Source organism: Thunnus maccoyii, chromosome 17, assembly GCF_910596095.1.
Source record: "Thunnus maccoyii chromosome 17, fThuMac1.1, whole genome shotgun sequence".
Lineage (NCBI taxonomy): Eukaryota > Metazoa > Chordata > Actinopteri > Scombriformes > Scombridae > Thunnus > Thunnus maccoyii.
This window is the reverse complement of record NC_056549.1, coordinates 6828128-6850250: the sequence shown is the minus strand read 5'-3', so window position 1 is coordinate 6850250 and position 22123 is coordinate 6828128. Positions and strand designations below refer to the sequence as shown.

Genomic DNA, 22123 nt, shown 5'->3' with positions numbered 1-22123 from the left:
TAAAAGCTAAAGGCAGCATCTACTCAGAGTGTGGCCACTCCTTCAACAAAAACACCTGGTCATGCTGCATTCAGGGACTGTCAGAAATATCAAAGTCAGGAAATCCTTTAATACCTGAGCTGCCGAGATGATTTTTTTAAGTGACTTTATTTGGCAAAGTTGACATCAGTGGTGGAAGAAGTATTCAGATATTTTATAAAAGTAAAAGTAGCAATACCACAGTGCGGAAATACTCTTGTAAAGCTACATAAGTATTAGCATTAGGATCTTTTAATAGTCAGTATGAACATGAGGAATGATTACAGTGAAGAAAACCTCTCTCAGTGTTCATTTGGATACCTGACTGTTAAGACACACTTGAAAAATTGTGAACCCGTCCTTTAAGAAGCTGGAAATAGAGAATTTTTGTATTTTTTTCACAGAAAGTTACTCAAAACGATTAAGTAATTATCAAAATAGTTGGTGATTCATTTTCTGTCGATCAACTAATACACATGGTAAAAATGTGAAGTGTTTTTTTGTGTTTAGGAGAGGGGGAAAAACATGCTCTTATCTTCTTAAAAGCACTCAGATATAACATCTCAGAAACACAAGTTTTTCAAGCAGCACCTGAAGGCACCACAGCCCAGGAGAATATTGTGTGTTCATTCAATCTGAACAGTCTGATCTGTGAGCCATGGAGGGCGGAGGTCTGTCTGACGAGGCCATGTCCGCTGCCTGCAAAGAGGGAGACCCCATCACCAAGGTGACTGTTTTCTACTGTGTCTACTTTATTTTAATGTGTATACTTTACTGTCCTGCTCTGGCAGCAGGTACAGACTGTGTGTCGAGGCTGTAATGCAGTCAGACCTGTTGGCTGTAAGTCGTCTGTGGCTTCAGACCTGCAGATGCCTGTAGGCCAGACTGAACTGATTTGACATTTTGTACAGGATGTATGTTGAGCTACAGAAACTTTTACATTAAAGTATAGTACAGGATTTATACTTTGTGGCATGAAAACAATGCAAACACAAAGCTGAAAGTTACATTTTTTTAAAGCTGCTGCTGATTCTTAAAGGGACAAATCACATAAAACATTTTCTTTTTCTATCCTGCCATGCAGAAACTTTTGGTTTCATGTAACAAGATTAAAAAAAGAAAAAGATCCGCCTCTGAGATTTCTGCTTCTACCACAAGACAATGAAGCTGAATGTTTTTTTTAGTTTGTGGTGCTGAAAGCTCAAATGACAGAAAAAAAACTGCAACAGCAACTCGTCTTTCCAGAACTTATCTAGCAGAAAGTAACTCCCATGAAACTTTTTGTTACAGTGAATTATCAAGATCATCATTTCTGTAAGGACACACTGCTGCTTAAAGCTTTAAAATGTACTTTTGTCAATTAAGTACTACTTTGAGGTACTTGTACTATTTGATGCTACTTTATACTTCTACCCCACTACATTTCAGAGGGAAATATTATACTTTCTACTCCACTACATTTATTTGACAGCTTTGGTTACTTTTCAGATGAAAATTTTACATAAAATAATATATTTTAATATTTTTACTGTTGTTTAAATTGTCTGCAATGTTATGCACTTTGTGTGAAAGGTAACATATGATACACCTATATAATGTGATGCAGTACTATTACTATTAATCTACCAAAAGTATCTAAACTTGGCTCCACAATGATGAACTACAACATTAAAATATTCTTACATGTATTTGTTAGAGATAAAAACAAACAATGTCATAAACTATAATAATATGATCCATTTGGTCCGATGACATTTGGAAAGTCTAGGAGAGCTTTACAATTAACAGCCAAACAGCCAGTGCGGGAATGTCGTGCCAGACATGAGACTTAAAAACTGTATACTGTGAAATACAGAGAGATTTATCTGGTGGTGAGAGGCTTAATCAGCATTGTGTTAACTTGTTTGGCAAAGGCTTGAATGTCATGGATGTTCATTTATATGTAAAAGTTCTGCACTGCAGGTTTAAGCCACATCACGGTCTTTCACAAACCTGAACCAAAGTGCCTGTTGCCTAAATCTGAACACAAACAGGACCCAGAATATGAACCTGGGTCTCTGCTGTCAGAGTCCCATTCACCCCGACCTCCTCCCTCCTGCTTCAGAGTGATTTATAAATGTAGCTTCTTACATTTGAAAAGACGTTACCTGTGCACGTAACCAGGCAGAGATTACATTTGCCAACACAAATAAAAAGAATTGAATGTAATTTCAAGGAGACAGGGTTGACTATGTTCACCAGCTGGTCGTTAACTGTGTCTGTTTTCTGTTTGGTGCTGAGCAGGTAGTTTACAGTGGCTTTGTAGAGCTGTTACAAACCAAAATGTGACATAAAACCAAAACTATGAGCTAAAAGAGGCTAAAAAGGCTTCTCTGTGGGTTCTTTACTACAAGCGACCCTTCTCAGCCTCAGCCATGTACTCATTTGACAAATTGTTTATATAAAAAAGTTAATTCAACGCCACTTTAAAGATGCATGTTTCTGTTTTCTCGATGACTTGTGCGCCTGCAGGACTACATGATGCAGCAGACGATGCTGAGGGTCAAAGATCCAGTTCGATCACTGGACTTCTACACCCGAGTCCTGGGCCTGACGTGAGTCCTCGCTCTCATCCTCTCCAAACTTGAACTCAGCATTTATTGCTCTGATCAACCATCTAATCCACTGGGCTCCTCTGTGGCTTCCAGGTTGCTCCAGAAAATCGACTTCCCTTCGATGCGTTTCACCCTCTACTTCCTGGGTTACGAGGAGAAGTCAGACATCCCGGCTGACATCAAGGAGAGGACGGCGTGGACGTTCTCTCGCCGAGCCACCATAGAGCTCACACAGTACGTACCGCCACCACTACACACCCTGAAACACATTTCTTCCATATAAACACATGCTCTGAAATATTTTCTTTTTGAATCTGTGGAACTGTACCTCATGATTGTCATGTGGCCATCCTGGTTATTATTATTATTTAGTGTCTTGTCTTCTGGGAACCAGAAAGGTGCAGGACACTTAAATAAACAATAAATCAATCAAAACATATTATGTGGTGTTAAAAAGGTCTTTATAATTATAAAATTTAATTTAGTGAACCTGCAGAAACTCTGACTTGGGAGCAAATCCCTGCAGTTAAGCTCCAACATCTGAAGGAAAACCTGAAACCAGAAGAGTGGAGGCTGCAGATTAATGTCCATGAATTTATAATTATATATTTAACAAACAGATATGGCTGAAGTGTTCAGCTGTCCAAATACTTTGGATAAATGGCATAAATGAGGGTTTTTTTTTTAGCTGATCACAATTAAAATAAAAACCTGTTTTCCTGCTGTTTTTACGAAATGATGCAAAATGTACTTTGTTCTCCAGGAGCAAAAAACTGCTCTTATAACTTTGTTGATAATGAATTAGGGCTGCAACTAACAATTATTTTCTTTAGTGCAAAACCTGAAGATTTTCAATTTACTGTAATATATGACAAAGAAAAACTGCTCAATTAATTGATGAATCATTGCAGCTCTGTAATGAATCTCACAGTGTTTTACTGGATGTTGTTTCTCTGTCTGTCAGTAACTGGGGTTCAGAGTCAGATGAAAGTCTGTCTTATCACAATGGGAACAACGAGCCGCGAGGATTTGGTGAGTAGTTCTTAAAAATTTTACTGTCTTAACTGACTTTTATCGGAATATGTTTTATTTTTTAGTCACTGTTTGTCATTATTACCAAAACCACTTGACAGATGAGGTGACACACAGTTTCTATTCTTTATGTGTGTGTTGTGTTGTTGTTGTTGTTGTTGTGTGTTTTTTGGGTGTAACCTGCCGTCTTGGTGTCACAGGTCATATCGGCATTGCTGTCCCTGACGTTTACGCTGCCTGCAAAGTATTCGAAGCGCAAGGAGTGACGTTTGTCAAGAAACCAGACTCAGGTGAGTGTTTGGAAAAGTCAGAGTGCGTATTTATCAGACTAAGTAGCAACTTGAAGAATATGCGATTTTCTATATTTTCCTTATTGTCAACAAATCTCATGTTTGGATCCAAACCAACAATGAACTGATCTACTAACAAGTATCATGTGTGTATCCAAAGCCTGATATATCTTATTCCTCTGTGCCGTAGACCTCCGTTATTGTCCAAAAACTATTAAAAACACGTCACTAAGCCACACCGCTGCACTGGGTGACATGTTCCTTCATTATGAAGAGTTTGGTCAGGTTTCATCGTTTAGAAATTGCTCCAAAGACTAATAACAGCGATCACGTTTTCAGTCTCCGGAGAGTAGTTCCGTGTAAGGCAGACGCCACTGAGCATGTGCAAGAATGCCGTTCTGTTTACAGCTTCGCTAGCTTGTAGCTTGTCGCTACATATCACAACATCTTGACTTTGTACGTAATAAATTTCTCAAAGTTTTTTAACAACACATTTTATGTAACTATAAGTATACTGAATACATTTTATTGTAAACATAATCTTGAATCATAATAATAATGATGATAAAAATAATAAAGTTCATGTGTTTATTATATTGACAGTTGTGATTACACACATTCAACACTGACCAAACCCTTGTATGTTCAGTCTAGAAATTAAAAGCAGGGAAGAGTCTCCAATATGAAAAAGGAAATTTTTCACATTCCTGGTAACTGCCTGGAGGGCCCCACAACTCCAAGTCCCAGACTCTCTGTGTCTGGTGGTTTGATTTAATTAAATTGGAAACTTGTTTGAGAGCACAATATGAACTGACACAGTGAGGGCTTTAAAGAGAAACCACAATTTATTACTATCTTTGTAGCTCCGGTTATGAAAACTCTGCACTCACTCTTTGAACAACAAGGCAACAAACACGAGCTGCAGAAACAAACCAGTTTGTCCAGATTATCTAAACCACAGGTCAAAGTGGAAGTGAGCACAGCTGAAATATAATGTATAGTAATAATTCCTCATTGCACAGGAAAATTGCCACACAACTACAGTAAATATGGAAATAAAGCACATATTGAAAATGTGCATAAAAACAGGTGAAGTGTCTTAAACGTCCACTTGCCTTTGGTTGATATAAGTTTCAACCAGGAGGTGGAGCTCACAGTCAACTGGAGGTCAGAAGAGGTAGCGACATAAATCTGCCCTCAGAGTCACTTTATGAAGACTCAGCAGTGGTGGAAGAAGTACTCAGATCCTTTACTGAAGTAAAAATACCAATACATAAATGTAAAAATACTCCATTACACTAAAAGTCCTGCATGAAAAATCCTACTTAAGTAAAAGTACATAAGTATTGATGAGCTTGATGTAGTTTAAGTATTGCAGTAAAAGTAGTGGTTTGGTCCCTCTGACTGATATATTATTATATATGACATCATTAGATTATTAATACTAAAGCATCAGTGTTAGAGCAGCATGTTACTGTTGTAGCTGCTGGAGGTGGAGCTAGTTTCAAATACTTTATATATAGTTAGCTAGTTTAGTCCAGTGGTTTCCAACATAGGGGTCAGGCCCCTCCAAAGGGTCAGCAGATAAATCTGAGGGGTCGTGAGATGATTAATGGGAGAGGAAAGAAGAAAAAAAAGTTCTGATACACAAATCTGTTTTCAGTTTTTGAACTTTTTCTCTAATCTTTGATTTTTGCTGAAATATTGGATCATTTGAACATTTATTGAAATGAAAGCATGTGAGAAGTTTAGAGGGAAAAATCACTATTTGGTAGAGCTGTTAACAACTCATAGACATGTGAAATGTGACCCCGACTACACACTGCTTTTTGTAAGACGTCAAAAGCCAAAAAGGTTGGAAACCACTGGTTTCATCTTTAACAATGTGTTGTATTTTAAAAGCTTGTTATATTGTCCATTGTGTCAAATCTTCATCTGAAAAGTAACTAAAGCTGTCAAATAAATATAGTGGAGTAGAAAGTACAATATTTGCCTCTGAAATGTAGCATCAAATGGAAATAGTCAAGTAAAGTACAAGTACCTCACATTTGTACTTAAGAACATTACTTGAGTAAATGTACTTTCCACCAGTTACTTTCCACCATTGGGACTCAATGGTGGACACAAATCTTAGGGTTAACACTCGGTTTAGGTTTAGTTTGCAGAGAGTGAATGTAAGTCAGTTAAATGTTTATTAAAGTAACTACAACCATGTTTCTCTCCTCGCAGGTAAAATGAAGGATCTGGCCTTCATTCAGGATCCTGATGGCTACTGGATCGAGATTTTAAGTCCTAACAACATGGTCTCATTAATGTCGCCTTAGAGCAGAGACACACTGTGCATCACGGTTGGATAACTGCTAAATTAACTTTTTTTTTTTTTTACATGACAAACCCTTGTTTACCTACATAAGCTCTCCTTGTTAGACATGTTGTTGTCTTGTTATGTTGTTATGTTATGTTTAAAAAAAAAAAAAAAAAAAAAGGAAAAAAGTTGTTGTTGTTGTTTTGAATCTGTTGACAGTCTGTTGTTGTATTTTTTTGTTAAGACTGAAATTGTAATATTACGCTTTCAAGCTGTGGATGCTTTACAAGTTCTGAGCACCAACATGAATAGGAGCGTGACATCGACCACTCAACATCAAGACCACGATGAAAATGAGACATTCAGTCATAAAACAAAGTATTGGACAAATTATAATTTGATGAAAAGTAAGTTTCAACCTCTGGATCACATGAATGTCTGTACGAATATTTCAAAAAGTTGAATAAGTTAGTGTGACAAAAATAGGAGACCGTGATAGTTTCTGTGCGCATCAAAAACTTGAGCAAAAAGGTTTGTAGGGTCACTTTAGATATTAAATAGAAAAATAACTTAAAGAGGACATATCATCCATATTTCCAGGTCTATATTTATATTCTGGGGCTCTATAGAGAGGCGAAGTCTCTCCCCTTCTGCCAGGCCAGCCATTAGGAATTATGGACAGAGGGACAAAAATTTTCATATATTAAAGCCATTATCGAACCCCTGACCACAGCACTCTGCATTATCAATGTTGTGGCCTTTGAATTTGAGAAACTGCTCTCAAATTTCCCACTCTTCATCTTGTTTGTGAACATATCTTAGCATAATCACATCCTGCTCCTTACGAGATACGTCAGGCGTAGCATCACATATTATAGAAGAATGGCTTCTAAAACCTGGGCGCCACATATATTGATAAATTCATTCTGACTGTCAGCAGAGAGATAATGAACCTGCATTTTTTTTGCCCCTGTTGTTGGTGCTTTCTCACTTTCTGAAGATGCTCATGTGATATATTTACCCAGTAGCTCCGGTGTGCCAAGGAAATAACTGAGTGACCTCTAAAAGCCTTGTCTCTGCAGACCAAATGAAGTGTTACACCCAGCTGTCTCTCTAATAACACCTTGTTTTTGTCTATTTCTGAGTGCATCAATTTCTTCTATCCCAGATGCCTTTAAAGCCTCTGGAAACGTGGCTTAAAAATCATATATAATGCATATATGATATCTAAGTTGAGTGTCTCACTAAGCATCCACAAAAATCTGAATGAAAATAAACATTCATAACTATTAGAAAACTTAGCTCAAAAACAGCTCATTTGGCTGCTCAAACCATTTCTCAGGGCTGTGTGGGCGTGTCCAGCTCACGTTTGATTGACAGCTCACTTTCAGCTCAAGTACTGTTTTATTTTCTAGTCATTCAGTTAAACGTTTTTCTGATATGGAATAAACTACCAAATCTATCAAATGGACCCTACTTGGTTAGAAAGCTTGACTAATCGACTAAGTAGCAAAACAGGTTAAACCACCCAAATCTTTGTTTTTATTTAACTATACCTCCCAGAGTATGAAGCTAATCGTTAGCATCTTACTTTCACATACATGAAACGGTTAGCATAGCTTAAACGTTTTGCTATTAACTGTCAAATCTATCAAATGGACCCTACTTGGTTGAAATTCTGAAGGGTTTTTCCATTTCCAGCAGCAATGTTGGTGTGCAAGGCCCCTCTTGTACTCTGGAAACTGTCTGTATATTTTATGCCACTTTATCTCTGACAGTTTCATTCTTTTCTTAGAATTAAGACCGCTGCACGACTTGTTTTCAAGCTCGAAAGAAAAAAGAACACATTGAATGCAAAACAGTGCCTTTTCACTGTCCCTGTAGGCCAGCCAGTCTCGCTCACTTTTGTCTGCCGTACTGTCTATGTCTTTTATGCTCATTATATAGTCTCAGCAAAGGGGACTCTCTTTCCCAAGCCTATCCGGAGAACGATTTCCTCCCTGTCAGCATCCTTCATATTTTCTGGCCGTAGTCCAGGATCATCGGATAGGCATACTTGTTTATTTTCCTGTGCTGCCTCATCTCATGCATCTATCTGCGACTCTGAATCTGAGTCAGCAGAAGACTCTGAGGAAGTGGACCTGCTCTGTATCGGGATACTCAGTTTCTGATAGACGGTGATATCATAGGAACAGTCTGATTCTTGCTGACTTTAGGTCTAACAATTCGCTCATTTCAAGCATTAGTAACACCAGCTGCTTGCAATACAACAGCCTTATAAGGGCAGTGCAGTGTTGTGTTTTTTAATCTAGTTACATGAATGTGCTAATGTTAAAGGTTCATCTAGCTAAAGTTTTTTTTGCTAGTCTGCGTAACTCCTCACCTTTACTATGTTCAGCTTCGCCTGTCATACCTGTCATACCGGCATTTTGACTTAGCTTGCCAGGCTAGCAGGGCACGTGTGTTCTGCACATCAGACTGGCCAAGTGTTTCGCACCATTTTCACAATAACAGTGGAGGATCAGATGACAAGTTGAAATGTGTTTTAATTATAACAATACATTTATTTATCATTTAAATACATATAAATTGTATTGTCAGTGATATAAGTCAGTAAGTAAATTGTTTGACTTGATCCCATTTAAGGGTCAGTCATAGACCTTTACATGCCCCTCCCCCGCCCCCCCAGGGCCTTAAGCTGAGGTCATCTGTACCCTTTGACCCCCCCAACAGCATCTGCTGGACCACCATGGGACCTAACTTGGAAAAAATATGTACGGCAGTCAACAGCAAGAGACAAATCATTTTTTGATCCCGTTTGAATTGTGCCATGAATTACACATATTTATAAGATTATTTTGCAAGTCAAGAAAGTTGCAGTTTGTCATAAATTTGTTGAAGTATTCGCCTGTAAAAATACATAATTAGAGAGACGACACACCCAAAAGTCATGTAAGGGACATCATAACTTTCTCTCTCCACAAGCTACCCAGAGCCGCTGAAGCTAACGTTAACTATCTAACGATGCCTGTGTCTGTTGTACTGTGATTTTCACCTCTTGATACTTAAATGTACTAAGGTTGAAGCCCTGGGTTTTGACTTGCAGGGGGGCATTTTTACATACGTTCACCTCAAGTTTTGGAACATGTTTAACATCTGACATCATAACAGGATATAAATAACAGAAAACCACAAAAAGCATAATATGTCCCCTTTAAATAATACAAAATATAAATAGTAAAAACAACTAAATGTGTAAAAAAAAAAAAAAAAAGTCAAATTTTCAACCATTTGTAGCATTTTGAAATCTTAAACTGCAAATCACCAGTACTTACTGTCAGTACAGCTAATGGAGCCAAAAGATCTGTCAACAGTTTTGAAATAATGATTCATGTGTGTCGTTAGCGATGATTTGGTTCTATATTGTTTGGCGGATGAACACAACAACTCCCTTGTATTATTTATTATTGTATTATTTTGTATTACTTATTTAGTTCTGGTTTCTTCAGTGTCTCCTCATACGGTTTCTATCAGCTCTGTTTTCTCTCTCTGTATGTCTGTATGTAAAGTGCTGACCGGCTCATGTCACCTAATTTACCGCCGGTCACTTCAAAGCGACGTCCCGGCGTGAGAACCGTGTCGGCTGACCGGGGCGGATTTACGGCCTGCGGAGCTGTTCCCAGGCCTGTCAGCCTTTAATCCTCCATTCAGCTGGAAATGACGCCGTTTTCTTCTCTGGGAGGATTTAACGGGTCCAACAGTGATTTCAGCGTGTAAATCAACTGCAAGATGAAGGCAAAGAGCAAGAAGGAGTGGATTATCGTGTGTGTGTGTGTGTGTGTGTGTGTGTAAGAGTGTGTGTGTGTGTAAAGTTTAAATCTGTAAGACTTTTCCAACTTGTGAATGTCGTCTGGTCACTCACAGATTTCTTAAGTTTAAGAGTTTGAATTTAAAAATGTTTTGTTTTCCAGATTTTTTACTGTTAATTGAATCTTGTTGAGAAAACACTGTAAGGTCTGTTCAGTGGATCAGCTTTTTATTGTTTATTTTTCATGTTTTTGTGTTTTTATTACCTCAACTTTTAAGCTAACGTGATCCTTAAAGTGAACATCTACAATGTAATGAAGACTGCATAAACTCCAGCTGACGAGGAGGATCGTGTGACATGATTGAAAGCTCCAGAACAGCTACTAAACGGACTTTGTGGTGAGATTGTTTTCTCAGCTAAACAATCAGCTAATTGAATCATATGTCCCAGCTTGCATAGCAGTGAGTTTCTGTTATTTATATCCTGTTAAACTGGTCAAAAGTTCCAAAACTTGAGGTGAATGTATGTAAAAATGTTTCCTACAAGTCAGAAGCCAGAGCTTCAACCTGCTCTAAACGCTTTGTTCGTGATGTTTTTTTCTACTCTGCCGACAAGCTGATGTCAGATCAAACCCTGTTGGTCATGTGACAGTTGCCTTGCATAGTCATAGTGGTCAATCTTCATAAAATCAACATGTTTTTTTTTTTTTTTTTAAATGCTCAGAGCGAGCAGCAGCGGCACTTTCATGACAGCAGCAGTGTTGTTACTTCATTTTTATTTGTAAAAAGGCACACAAGGAATCACAGATTTTTGGTGGTGAATTCAGTGACAGTTTACATGTAAACCACAGATAGATAATGAAAGAAAAAAAAGGTGAAAAAGGGGCTTAATATGATCTAATATTGTTGAGTTTGTACAACATTACAATCACATTCTTATCTTTAATCTTCATCGTGGTTTGCATCGAGTCTTTTTTGTGGATAAACTGGCTTTGGCAGGTCTGCAGTGATAAAGTTAGGAAAGTATCCTCAGTTAGCAGATTCTCTGTAAAATATGTGGAAAATATGACAACAAACATCTGTTTTTGTTAGTCGGGTTAAAGCATCAGTGGATTGATTATCTCAGAGTTATTTTTTACTTTTGTCCAAGTGGAGTAAATCTCATACGGGAACAAAACGTCAGTTGAAACTGGTAGATCATGTTAAAACAGTTTGGTAAATCTGAATTGGAAAAGAAAAAGACAACAAATAAAACCATACGTTTCTCTTCTCTGAGCAGACGTTTCACAACAAACAGTCACTTTGTAAAATCAGCAGGTGGAAAACAGACAAAAAAAACATCTCAAAGTTTAACAAGTTAATAGAACTAGTTGCTCGCGTCGAGTGTTGGTAAAACTTGTAAGTAACTTGTTTCACTGGTGATAAAAGTGTTTTTCAGGTTGTTAAAAGGTTAGTCAGCAGCCAAAACAGTTGGTAAAAGTCAGAAAGCTCCGACCTCCGTTCCCCACGGTCTGTAGGGTTTACTGCTGCTGCTGTGAGGAGTCTGGGAGGAAGAGGAAGAGGAGGAGATGGGAGGACTGGCGGCGGCGGTGGAGGTGAAAGAGGATGGAGGGAGGATGGGGAAACCTCCGTGCAGGGCGATGGGAAACGATGCTGAGAGGGAGAGGAGGGAGGCGGAGAGAGGAGTGGGGGTGCAGGGAAGCACGAGAGATGAAGAAGAGGAGGAGGAAGGAGAAGAGGAGGAGGTGGAGTCTGCGTGGGAGGAAAAGGAGGAGGCCAGCCTCTGGGTTGCTCCACCTCCAGCATCTGGAGAAACAGAAAGCCCGCTCAGTCCGTACGGCGCTGCGGCGGCCGGTAGAGGCCGAAACGCTGCCGCCGTGGCAACCGCAGCGGCCGCGGCTGCCCAGTGGTGGGGGTGGAAGGGGTGGGGCAAAGGGTGAGGCTGCTGCTGCTGGTGGTGGTGGTGGTGGTGGTGGTGGTGGGGGTGAAGCGGTGAATGGGAGGCCACGGTGAGGGTGGTGGCGTCGCGTTGCGAAGCGCAGGAGGTGAGGTGGGAGAGGAGGCGGGAGCGAAGCGGGTCGCTGGAGTCCAGGCCCTCCACGGCGCTCAGGTAGCGGGAAACCTCCGTCACACACTCACGGAAGCCCAGAGACAGGAAGTCCAGGGCCAGAGCATGGGCGTCGAAATAACCTGCAGACACACAGAGAGACACAAATATGACAAAATTGTCCTTTTGTTGCATATCATACTGCCATCGTTCTATGTTTCCTGTCTCTCTACTCCAGCGGTTCTCAAAGACAAAACTGAGACAACTGCATCCCCCCAAAACTCCCCTTCTACTGTCTGTATGTCCACTGGTTTTCAATACAGGGCAAATATGTGTATATGAAAGGAGAGACGAGAACTGCTAAATGCTCCACTATGTTCACCAGCTAGTCTACAGCTAACTGTGTCTGTTTGCCTTTTGGTAGATTCAAGATATTTTATTTGTCACATGCATTAAGAGTCCGTACAGTGAAATGTTGTCGCATCAAACTCCCAGACAGTGTACAATACAAGTACAAGAAATAAAAAAGCTAAGCAAATATTTACAAAATCTATACCTACATTTGTAAAAGGAGGAGCCAACGATAAAAAAAAAAATTAAACACTATTGATAAGAGCAAAAGTGTAAACATGGTTGTAAAGTGAACAGTAGATAAGCTGACAATAGTATTTAAATATCAGTTGTGCAGAACATACAAGAGCAAAATGGTAGAGGATTAAGTGTGTGTACAAATAAGGTGGCAACAGTATTTAAATGGAAGTAGTGCAAAATATACATGTGCATATCACAGTGTAGTTCCTGGTTTTACATTAGAGACATAGGTGAATGTACTTGGGTGTAACGTATTGTCCTTCAAGAGTTTATTGTTCATTGTTCATAGCTGTGACAGCCTGTGGGAAGAAACTCCCTCAGTCTTTCAGTGTGCAGCGATTATAGCAAGAAAAGATTTGTGGGCCTGAACGAAATGTTTACAATATATTGAATTAAGTGTTATATTATATTAAGTATTATATTAGTTGTCAGGCATCAGAACTTTGGGGGTCCTTTACTATCTTCCTAGCTCTGCTTAGCAGGTGTACAGTGGGTTTATAGAGCTTTTTCTCTGAAAACAGCTACCTTCTGCGGCAAAAACGACACTATGAGAGCTGTGAGAGTCAACCAAAACTGTAAAATTGCAGTCAGACAGCTAAACAATGAGCTGAAACTCGTTATAAAGCTCCGTAAAGCCGAGGGGAGCTGCAGAGTGGCTGATAATTCTCTGTAGGTTCATCACTAAAAGCAACACACAACACGTTTATTATACATTTGACAGCTTATACTGTGTTATTATTAAAAAACACTGAATATAGTCACTTTAAAGCCACTTTAAACTCGTCACAGTGGATGCTTTCTGCAGTGAATATCAGTTAATCTTCTGTCACACAGTTACCACCAACAGCTTTGTGACCCTGACAAGACTTTTTGCTCAGCTGACTGGATGTTTGTTCAGTCTCTGCTCTGTACACGCTGCTGCTGGTAAACCCAAACAAACACTGCAGAGAGACGGCATGTGAACGCAGCCAAAAGTCCCTCACACCTCCTCCCACCACCATCCCCATCCCCCCCCCCCCCCCCCCCCCCCCCCCCCTCAGGCTTTATGAAAGCAAACAGCGCGGCTCAGGGTCAAGTGGTGCTTTCATCCCTGCAGCGTTTTCCCATGGACTCGCCACCTCCCTCCGTCACACGAATACTGTTTTAAACTGTTACACTGACTGTCATACTGACATCATGTCCACACTGACGCTCTGATGAAGCAGCGCTGACGACCGAGCGACCGACGCGTCACGTCACGTCTTCTGCTGGAAGGCGAACACGTCGTAAAGACAACTGACGACTGACCAACAACACATTTTATAGACGCAAATAAATTCATTGGACACTCACGACATAAAATTGAGAGTTTGTTTTGATGAGAGATAAAGCTTTGGCGTTGTCAGCTTGTGGTGGAAGAAGAAAAGAAAAACATGGAGGCAACAAAATGAGAAGAAACTCCACAAAATGAGTCAAATCACAAATATTATTGTTGAAAAGCAAATCAGAAAGATTTCTCTCACCAGCTGCGTCAAACCTCAATACAACATGCTGAATCAACTGAATAGCCACTGATAAACTGCCTGTTGAACTGTGCAGACACTGTGTGGTTTATTATTATTATTTATGCATGAAAAGAACTTTTATGCTCTAACTGTACGGACATAGATACTATATACACAATAAATAAGATGTCAATGCTGACAAGAAGAGAGAAAGGCAGCGTTACTTTGTGCAATTCTACCGTGAAGGAAAGTAAGAAGGAAAAACAGCAAAATCTGGAGCCACAGACGTCCAGAAGATGCAACAATCTGATGTGAAGTTCAGTTTTCCGTCACAGCGTCTCAGTCAGACGACAGTTTTAAACCACAACATTTCAAATAGACTGCGATATCAGATTCAAACAAGCTCACTATACAGTTTATAACAGCAGCCGTGTCGGGAGATCTGATCTCAGAAGCGATTGTCTGACAGCCAGATCGCTGATGATTGATCAGATGATGAATCAAGACGCCGTGACTTCAAACTGAGAGTCAAAACGGCAACTACTGATTTGGCAGAAATTCAACCCGAGTCTAAAATTAGTCCGAGGCGACCAAATCAGGCTTTATCTGTACACAGTCTGCCCGGCTTTAGACACACAAGAAGAAGAACATCCTGCCCGACGGCGCCCGATAGTCGACTGTCAGTTTAGTGTGTCTGGACTCTAAATCTGAAAACACCATAAAACGTAAAACTTTGACCTTTCATCCGTACATCATCATGTTTTCAACTCAAGACTTCACGTTAAAGTCCAACTATTTATAAACAGTATATTAATGTACAGTATGTGTCAGCAATTATAACTTCCATCAAGACATATTTTACTATATTGTCATTCATTATTTGTTTATACAGCAGCAAGAGTTATAGTTGTTGACTAATACATTAATAAAGACTTATATCTTACAACTATATTTTATTAACAGGTTATATACTGCTTATTAATGCTAAATAGGGAGACTTCAAGTAAAATGTTACTAAAAGTTTGTTATCTACACATTTCTACAGCAGCTAAATTCTTCTTCTTCTGCCTCTTTCAGTCCGCATAACAACTAGTTTTGGATTACAGCCGCTGTCAGTCTCCGGAGTCTCAGCTGCTTAAACCTCTGTGCTTTCACCACTTTTATTCTGTTTCAACAAAACCAAATTCACAACTTAGTTCTCATCCAGCGAGAGCTCAGTCAGAATCCTGACAAACCAACGACCCCAAAGACAAGAGGAAAACTGGACATACCGAGCATACGAGGGGATAAATGAAGCTTTTGTAGAAAGTCTGTTGAAGTTTTAAACGGTTATCAGTTTTTAAAAGCTCTGTTTTCCATGAAGGATGTGTGTGAAAACCTTAAGATCATGGTTACCTTTCCCTCCGGTGGCCTGCAGCATCTTCAGATGGTCCACAGTCATCTGGAGAATCTCTGCTTTCTCCAGTTTAGCTGAACCCTGATAAAAAAACAGACCAAAGATTAGAGAAGGATGCATCTGAAAGATAATAAGTCAATTTGCACAGCTCTTAATCATGAAAATTACATGTGCTAAGCTTAAAAGAAGAAAAAAAATCTTACAAACAAATATGATTCAGGACACTCTGCTGTCTGTCTTTATTCCAAACAAACACAACAGCAGCTGGTTTGACTGTTAACACACCTGTAACCACTGAGAACGATGTGTGGAATTAAAACCTGTATTATTCTTGTTTAGACACATCCGACCCTGAAAAATTAGTTTCCCAATATGATAAAAATCAAAAAGTCATAATGAGATAATGCCCTGAAAATTAATAGATACAGATCTGTTGATAATGAGTCATAATTATGGGGAAAGTTCTAGTTTTTGTGGGGTTTTTGTTGGTGAATGTGACATGCTTTTGCAGGTTTACTGAGTTAAACATTAAATATATATCAGTGACACTTTATTTTAAAGTTCCCCTTATTTTAAACTAACATCCTAAAAATTTGCAAGTATGTAACTATTCATTTTTAGGACATTTTGCAAAACAAAACAAGAAAAACAACCAACAAAAGTTGGTTTATACGTGGATTTATATGTTGTTCTGTGTAGCTGCTTGAAAGGGTTATGTGAGGAGTGACCTGGTAGTTGTCATATAACTGTGATGTCCCTGGTTTGATTCCAGCCAAGGACCCTGCTTGCATGCCATATCCATCTCTCTCTTAATGTTTCCTTTCTGCTTCACTATCCAATAAAGGCTAAATGTCCCTCAAAACAATCTTTAAAAAATGGATTATGTAATTTGCTGGTATAGGAGAAATGGACTTATATATGATTTTTAGTATCATGGACTTTTGCAGCTTCATTCCCCGCTGAGCACTGAGTTTTCACAATTTTTCAAGTCAGTCTTAAAACAACAGTCAGGAGCCAAAATGAACATTGAAAAAAAAAAGTTCTTGCTGTAATCATTCTTCCTGTTCATACTGACCATTAGAAGATCGCTTGATAATGCACTTACAATGCAAGTGTCGTCCAAATGAGTCAAATCAAGTAGATATCTTTCAACGTTACAGTCTTTTTAGTGTCAAAGTCCCTCTTTTTGTTACTATACTTCCACCTGCAGCTCAACAGGGAAACACAAAGAGGGAATTTGATGCTAAAAAGACTGTAAATGTGTCAGATATCCACTTGATATGACTAACTCAGACTGCTGAAGCCTCATATAAGCTTCTTTAAACGTGACTATTTATTATTTCTGCATCAGGATTGATTCTATAGAAACGAACCTGCTTCTCAAACGCCGTGGGGACGAGCCTCCGTAACTCCAACAGACTGTTGTTGATTCTGTCTCTGCGTCTCTTCTCGATAATCTGAAAAATAAACCGTAAAAAAAAAAAAACAACCTCAATCTACAGCTGAAATAACTCCTGAGCTAAAACCAACACTTCAACTACAAATACTTCAATTAATACGAATCGTAACTTTACCCCTCTGCGTTTTTTCCTCGCCATGACTTGAGTGGTCGTTGTCGGTGATCCACATCTTATAAAAGACGCCTTCATGTACCTGTGAAAACAGAATAATAATGAAGTCGATGCGTTCAGTTGCAACAAAACCTGAAACCTTTACCGAACATCTGAACTACAGCTGCAGGGTGTTTATTTACTGTTTATTTTTACTTCTGCAATGATTAAAAACTGCACGTTTCTCTTCTTCTCTGATGAATTTGGAGGAAATAATGATGCATTTCTACACAAAAAGTAGAAAAAACAAAATCAACACAGTTTCCATGTTTCTCTACATGCCTTTTTTCTCTAGTTGTACTTTTTCTGCACTGTGTCACGGCTATAGTCAGATGTGCACCTGCATCTGTTAGAGAAAACCCTTTTCTGAGGGTTGTTGAAAGGCATTATGGGAAATGTAGGCAATGTCAATAATCAGAGTTGAAGCAGAGAAGGCAGGTTGTGGCACAAAATGTCGTTAAACCTCTTTATCATATTAAATAACTTGATATCTTACAGTTTGTCTCAGGTTGGATTTTACCTTTAAATGTAAAAAGCAGCAAAACTGTAGATGTCTAGTAAAACTTGCCAAGATGTCCCCTTGTGTTTAAGTGTTTTATATGTTTTGACATTGCTCCAAAATCTGCAATTTGTGATGCTCTATTTTCATAAATCTGTCAAATATTGTTCAACGGCCAGTACAACTGGATCCTCTGATGGCAGTGTTTGGTGTTTTAAATTATAACAGTCATATAAATGGAGCCACATTTGTAACACTTCTTGCACATTGGGTAAATTTTACTGAATTAGAGAAGCTTACACCTTCCGAATCACAACTCAGCGGTTGAAGGAAGTGATGCAGCACCTTAAAGGACGAGTTCACGAGTTTTCAGGTGTGTCTTAAAACAACAGTCAGGTGTCCATACGAACAGTGAAAGAGGTTTTTCCTCGCTGTAATCATTCCTCCTGTTCATACTGGCTATTAAAAGATCCCCTTCAAATGTGCTTTCAATGTAAGTGACGGAGGACAGTGTGGGGAAATGTGTCCACACAGTCATTTTGTGCAAAAATGCATTTAAAAGTTGATGTGAAGCTTATATCAGGCTTCAGCAGTCAAGTGAATATCTGCCACATTTACAGTCTTTTTACCATCAAATTCCCTCTTTGTGTTTCCTTGCAAGTATAGAAAACAAAGAAAAGACTTTGGCACTAAAAAGGCTAACGTTGAAAGATATCTACTTGATTTGACTCATTGGATATTAGCTTCAGATAAACTTTTAAATACATTTGTTGCTCAGAAGGAGGACTGTGGATTTTGTCCTCCATCACTTACATTGTAAGTGCATTATGAAGGGATCTTCTAACGGTCAGTATGAACAGGAGGAATAATTACAGCAAGAAAAACATGTTTCAATGTTCATTTGGGCTCCTGACTATTGTTTTAAGACAGACTTGAATAATTGTGAACCTTTGTGTCCTTTAAATTGGAGAAGCTCAGGTATGTGCGTCACGGTTCCTCCAAAAAAGTCAATAAAACATGGCAGCTCTTTCTCAGTAGGTTTGAAACCCGATCCGTAAAACCATTTATTACAATCTGTGTGGTCACATCACGATACTGTATTTCTGTTTTCTGTAGCAATTTGTCTTTTTGTGTTTTTTTCTTTTTCTTTATTGTACTGTTAAGGTGTCTTTACTTTGTCTGTGTATTTTGTTTCCATTTGATGTTCAAAAACCATCTAACAACGTTAAAAAAACAAAAATAATTGGCTGTCTCTCTTTTTTTTGGTTCACTTTATCGACAATTTAGCTTCCCTCTGATTGACCAATTGATCATTTCTATCGATTTTCCTTTTATTTAACCACCAGTCCTGTATTTGGACGTTTGTTTTATGATGCCTTGAGCGCCAGGTGGGTGGAGTTAACTATGTGACCTCTTGTCAGGAGGATGTAGTCTATTTCATTTGACTTTCAGACATTTTCTTGTTCTTCCCTGAACTTTCTGACAGTCACTGTGATCCCTTCTATAACCTATAAAATGAATGCATTAAGTGTCTGAATTGTGAGATAAAGTTTGAATTTTATGGCAAAATTAATATCTCATGCTTTAATTTACATAAAAATTAAGTTTTTGGAAACAGAAGTTCTTCAGTGGTGAAACGTTGGCCCTTCCTGGATCATCAAGATTATAAACTTCAAGAAAATTGATTTATAACGTCGAGTTTTTACATTTTTATTCTAATAATAGCAGTAAGACGTTTAGTAACATGCTAGTGTGCATCTATAATGTTTTATTCTAGTGTTTTATCTACGTTTTAGAAGTATAAAGGTTAATTCTAGTTCTTGGATTAGAAAAGAGAAAACATTTATGGTCTGAAGACTTTACTGTGTTTTCAGATATTGAGTCGAAACGATTAATCGATTGACAGAAACCTAAACTGCAACTATTTTGATAACTGAATATAAATTCTACACAATCTCTCAGTTATAAGAACTTGCTGCTTTTCTTTGTCTTATGTGATAGTAAACTGAACGTCTTTTAGGGTTTTGGGCTATTGTTGGACAAAACAAGACATTTGAAGAGAAATTATGACATTTATTTGTCAATTTTTCTGACATTTAAACAAGAAAAAAGATCAGAAAATAATCCTAAAATTAACAGATAATGAAAATAACCCTTAATTTTAAGTCTCTATTTAAACTTTTTGAAAAATAGATTTAGTCTTGGGTTTATGAAGTCACACATCATCATACAGCACAACACTGAACCAAAATAATCTCACTTTTTAAAGGAAAGTGGGTGACTTTAAGTCTTTAAATGACAAAATCTACTTTACATTAATACGTTTAAATTATTAAAGTTAGATTTAATCATTAGCCACTGAAGTCATTTGTTGGGAAATATAAAATATAAATAGTCATTTCCCTCAAAACTCACCCTGGATAAATGTTCTCACTGCCCACATCGATGGTCTCCTCCACGTCACTCTCCGCCGAGCTGCTGTCCTCACACGGCCGCTTCATGGTGCATGGACGGCGGGGAAGGGGGTGGAAGTCTCTCCCCGGGGAGGAGACGTGGAGGTGTGGAGGATTATTAAAGATGATCGATTCCTTCTACAGGAATAATAAAACACTACAGCCCACTACAGGAGGGAAAATAATACTGATCTATCACTAATTATTGATCGTCCACTATAGGCCACTACAAGGAAATATATTAGGAAAATATCAAAAACCACGATGACGACACTATAAACCACCTGTAGTCTTAAAGGAATAATATTGGAATGTATTAAGTGTTTAACGGATTGTAAAAGCCTCTTTATTCCAGGAGATAATGATGGTTCAGGTTAGTTTTCTTCTTCTCTTGCAGAAAAACGTTTAATTTATAATCCTTCCCAAAAAATAAGTCAAAAACGAGAGTTTTCCCACATCAGCAAACGAAGAAGTTGGTGAACATGTTGCAAATATTGCAGTCTCACTGTTTTGAGTTTCTGAAGTCAGTAAAAGTCCTAAAAAAATGTTTAGTGTGAAATTATTTCTCCGGAGCTCCAGGAGTGTTTTTTTTCCAGCGGTGTGAGTCCAGTAAATAGTCCGAGGCAGGTGGCCTGTGTGTCGGCTGCAGACTGGACTGGTGACCGCGGTGTGTCCTCCACCACCACCACCACCATCACCTCCTCCCTCTTCCTCCTCTGCTGGAGCTTTCCCACGGAGCCTGGGAGCCACACACACACACACACACACACACACACACACACACACACACACACACACACACACACACACACACACACACACTGCAGTGTCGGCAGGGGCTGGTCCTTCTCTCCTGATAATACCGCCTGTCTGGTTCAGCGTGCGTGCGTGCGTGCGTGCGCGAGACTGCAGCTCGTGTGTGTGTGTGTGTGTGTGTGTGTGTGTGTGTGTGTGTGTGTGTGTGTGTGTGTGTGTGCATGCGCATGGGAACGAGGCCACTTCTGACAGTCAAAAAATAGTCATTATATAAAGCAACAGGTTTCAGACTGGACTGTTGCAGTGAAGCTGAACATCCAATGTGTCTGCTTTATTCTATTGTCTTCTATTCTATTCTATTATTTAACTTTGATGCTCTCTACTTCACATGATTTTTTCCTCAACAATGTCTTTATTGATATTTCCAAATAACTTCACTAACAGTAAAGAAGCACAGAGAATAAGAAGGATAATATCAAAGACAAATAGGCCTTCTCTTATATGTCATGAACAGAAATAATTGAGATAATTACATTTCCAGGTCTGTATTTATATTCTGGGGCTCTCCTGGAATATTTACAGTTTAAAACTCCTTATTTATTTTATATTGGCCCTTTATGTGGACATGTGCGATCCATTTGATGTCATCAGGAGGAGGAAGTAAAGGTCACCTTGCAAACGAAGTGTTCATAGCAGGTTGAAGCCCTGACTTTTGACTTGCAGGGATCATCTCTACATGCGTTCACCTCAAGTTTTGGAACTTTTAAGTGACATGTTTAGCATCCAACATCATAAATAACAGAAGAACAATAGGATGTGACTAACAGAAAGCAGAATATGTACCCTTTTAAAAGAAAAAAAAAATGCACAAACAACATTTTTCTGCATTTCAAAAAGGGTTTCCATAGATTATATTTTCATTATTTGTTGATCTGTGTCAAATTCATAGATATAATTCACACAAAACAGGGCAATCAATTCAAGAGAGGAGTTCAGATAATTCATGCAACTGCAGAGGGCTGCTTACCTCATCCTCCATGTTCATCACATTATTTAAATTCTCCATATGCTGTTTAAAAGAAGAAGCAGTCAAGGTTCAATATATCATATTAACTTGCAACAGCAAATATGTTTTGGGAAGCATAATGCCACCAAGATTATGTTTTTTTTAAAACATAATGAGGAAATGTTATCAAAGAACATATCTGGCAAGTTGCAAAGCGTTCACTACACACAAAAGG

The 22123-nt window shown here is 38.7% G+C and overlaps 2 protein-coding genes across 2 annotated transcripts; one reads left to right on the top strand and one right to left on the bottom strand.

The window, feature by feature from the left end:
• Positions 1 to 498: 498 nt before the first annotated feature.
• LOC121882531 (lactoylglutathione lyase-like) lies at positions 499 to 7349 on the top strand. Its single transcript, XM_042390855.1, has 6 exons — positions 499 to 745; positions 2530 to 2612; positions 2706 to 2846; positions 3577 to 3644; positions 3845 to 3934; positions 6164 to 7349. The coding sequence occupies exons 1-6, from the start codon at positions 677 to 679 to the stop codon at positions 6256 to 6258; spliced, it is 546 nt and encodes a 181-aa protein (XP_042246789.1). The 5' UTR covers positions 499 to 676; the 3' UTR covers positions 6259 to 7349.
• Positions 7350 to 10805: 3456 nt separating this feature from the next.
• hey2 (hes-related family bHLH transcription factor with YRPW motif 2) lies at positions 10806 to 20925 on the bottom strand. Its single transcript, XM_042391509.1, has 5 exons — positions 20089 to 20925; positions 17139 to 17217; positions 16938 to 17021; positions 15564 to 15645; positions 10806 to 12236 (listed from the first exon to the last, which is right to left on the bottom strand). Exons 1-5 carry the CDS (start codon positions 20172 to 20174, stop codon positions 11527 to 11529), a joined length of 1041 nt encoding a protein of 346 aa, XP_042247443.1. The 5' UTR covers positions 20175 to 20925; the 3' UTR covers positions 10806 to 11526.
• Positions 20926 to 22123: the final 1198 nt, after the last annotated feature.

Excerpts from the sequence above, each read along its gene's own strand:
- LOC121882531 (XM_042390855.1), top strand. The coding sequence starts at position 677 with ATGGAGGGCGGAGGTCTGTCTGACGAGGCCATGTCCGCTGCCTGCAAA. Across the intron at positions 3,645-3,844 it reads CAACGAGCCGCGAGGATTTG|GTCATATCGGCATTGCTGTC; the intron begins GTGAGTAGTTCT and ends TTGGTGTCACAG. Across the intron at positions 3,935-6,163 it reads TGTCAAGAAACCAGACTCAG|GTAAAATGAAGGATCTGGCC; the intron begins GTGAGTGTTTGG and ends CTCTCCTCGCAG.
- hey2 (XM_042391509.1), bottom strand. The coding sequence starts at position 20,174 with ATGAAGCGGCCGTGTGAGGACAGCAGCTCGGCGGAGAGTGACGTGGAG. Across the intron at positions 17,218-20,088 it reads AGTGAGAACATTTATCCAGG|GTACATGAAGGCGTCTTTTA; the intron begins GTGAGTTTTGAG and ends CTGTTTTCACAG. Across the intron at positions 17,022-17,138 it reads CGAGGAAAAAACGCAGAGGG|ATTATCGAGAAGAGACGCAG; the intron begins GTAAAGTTACGA and ends TTTATTTTTCAG.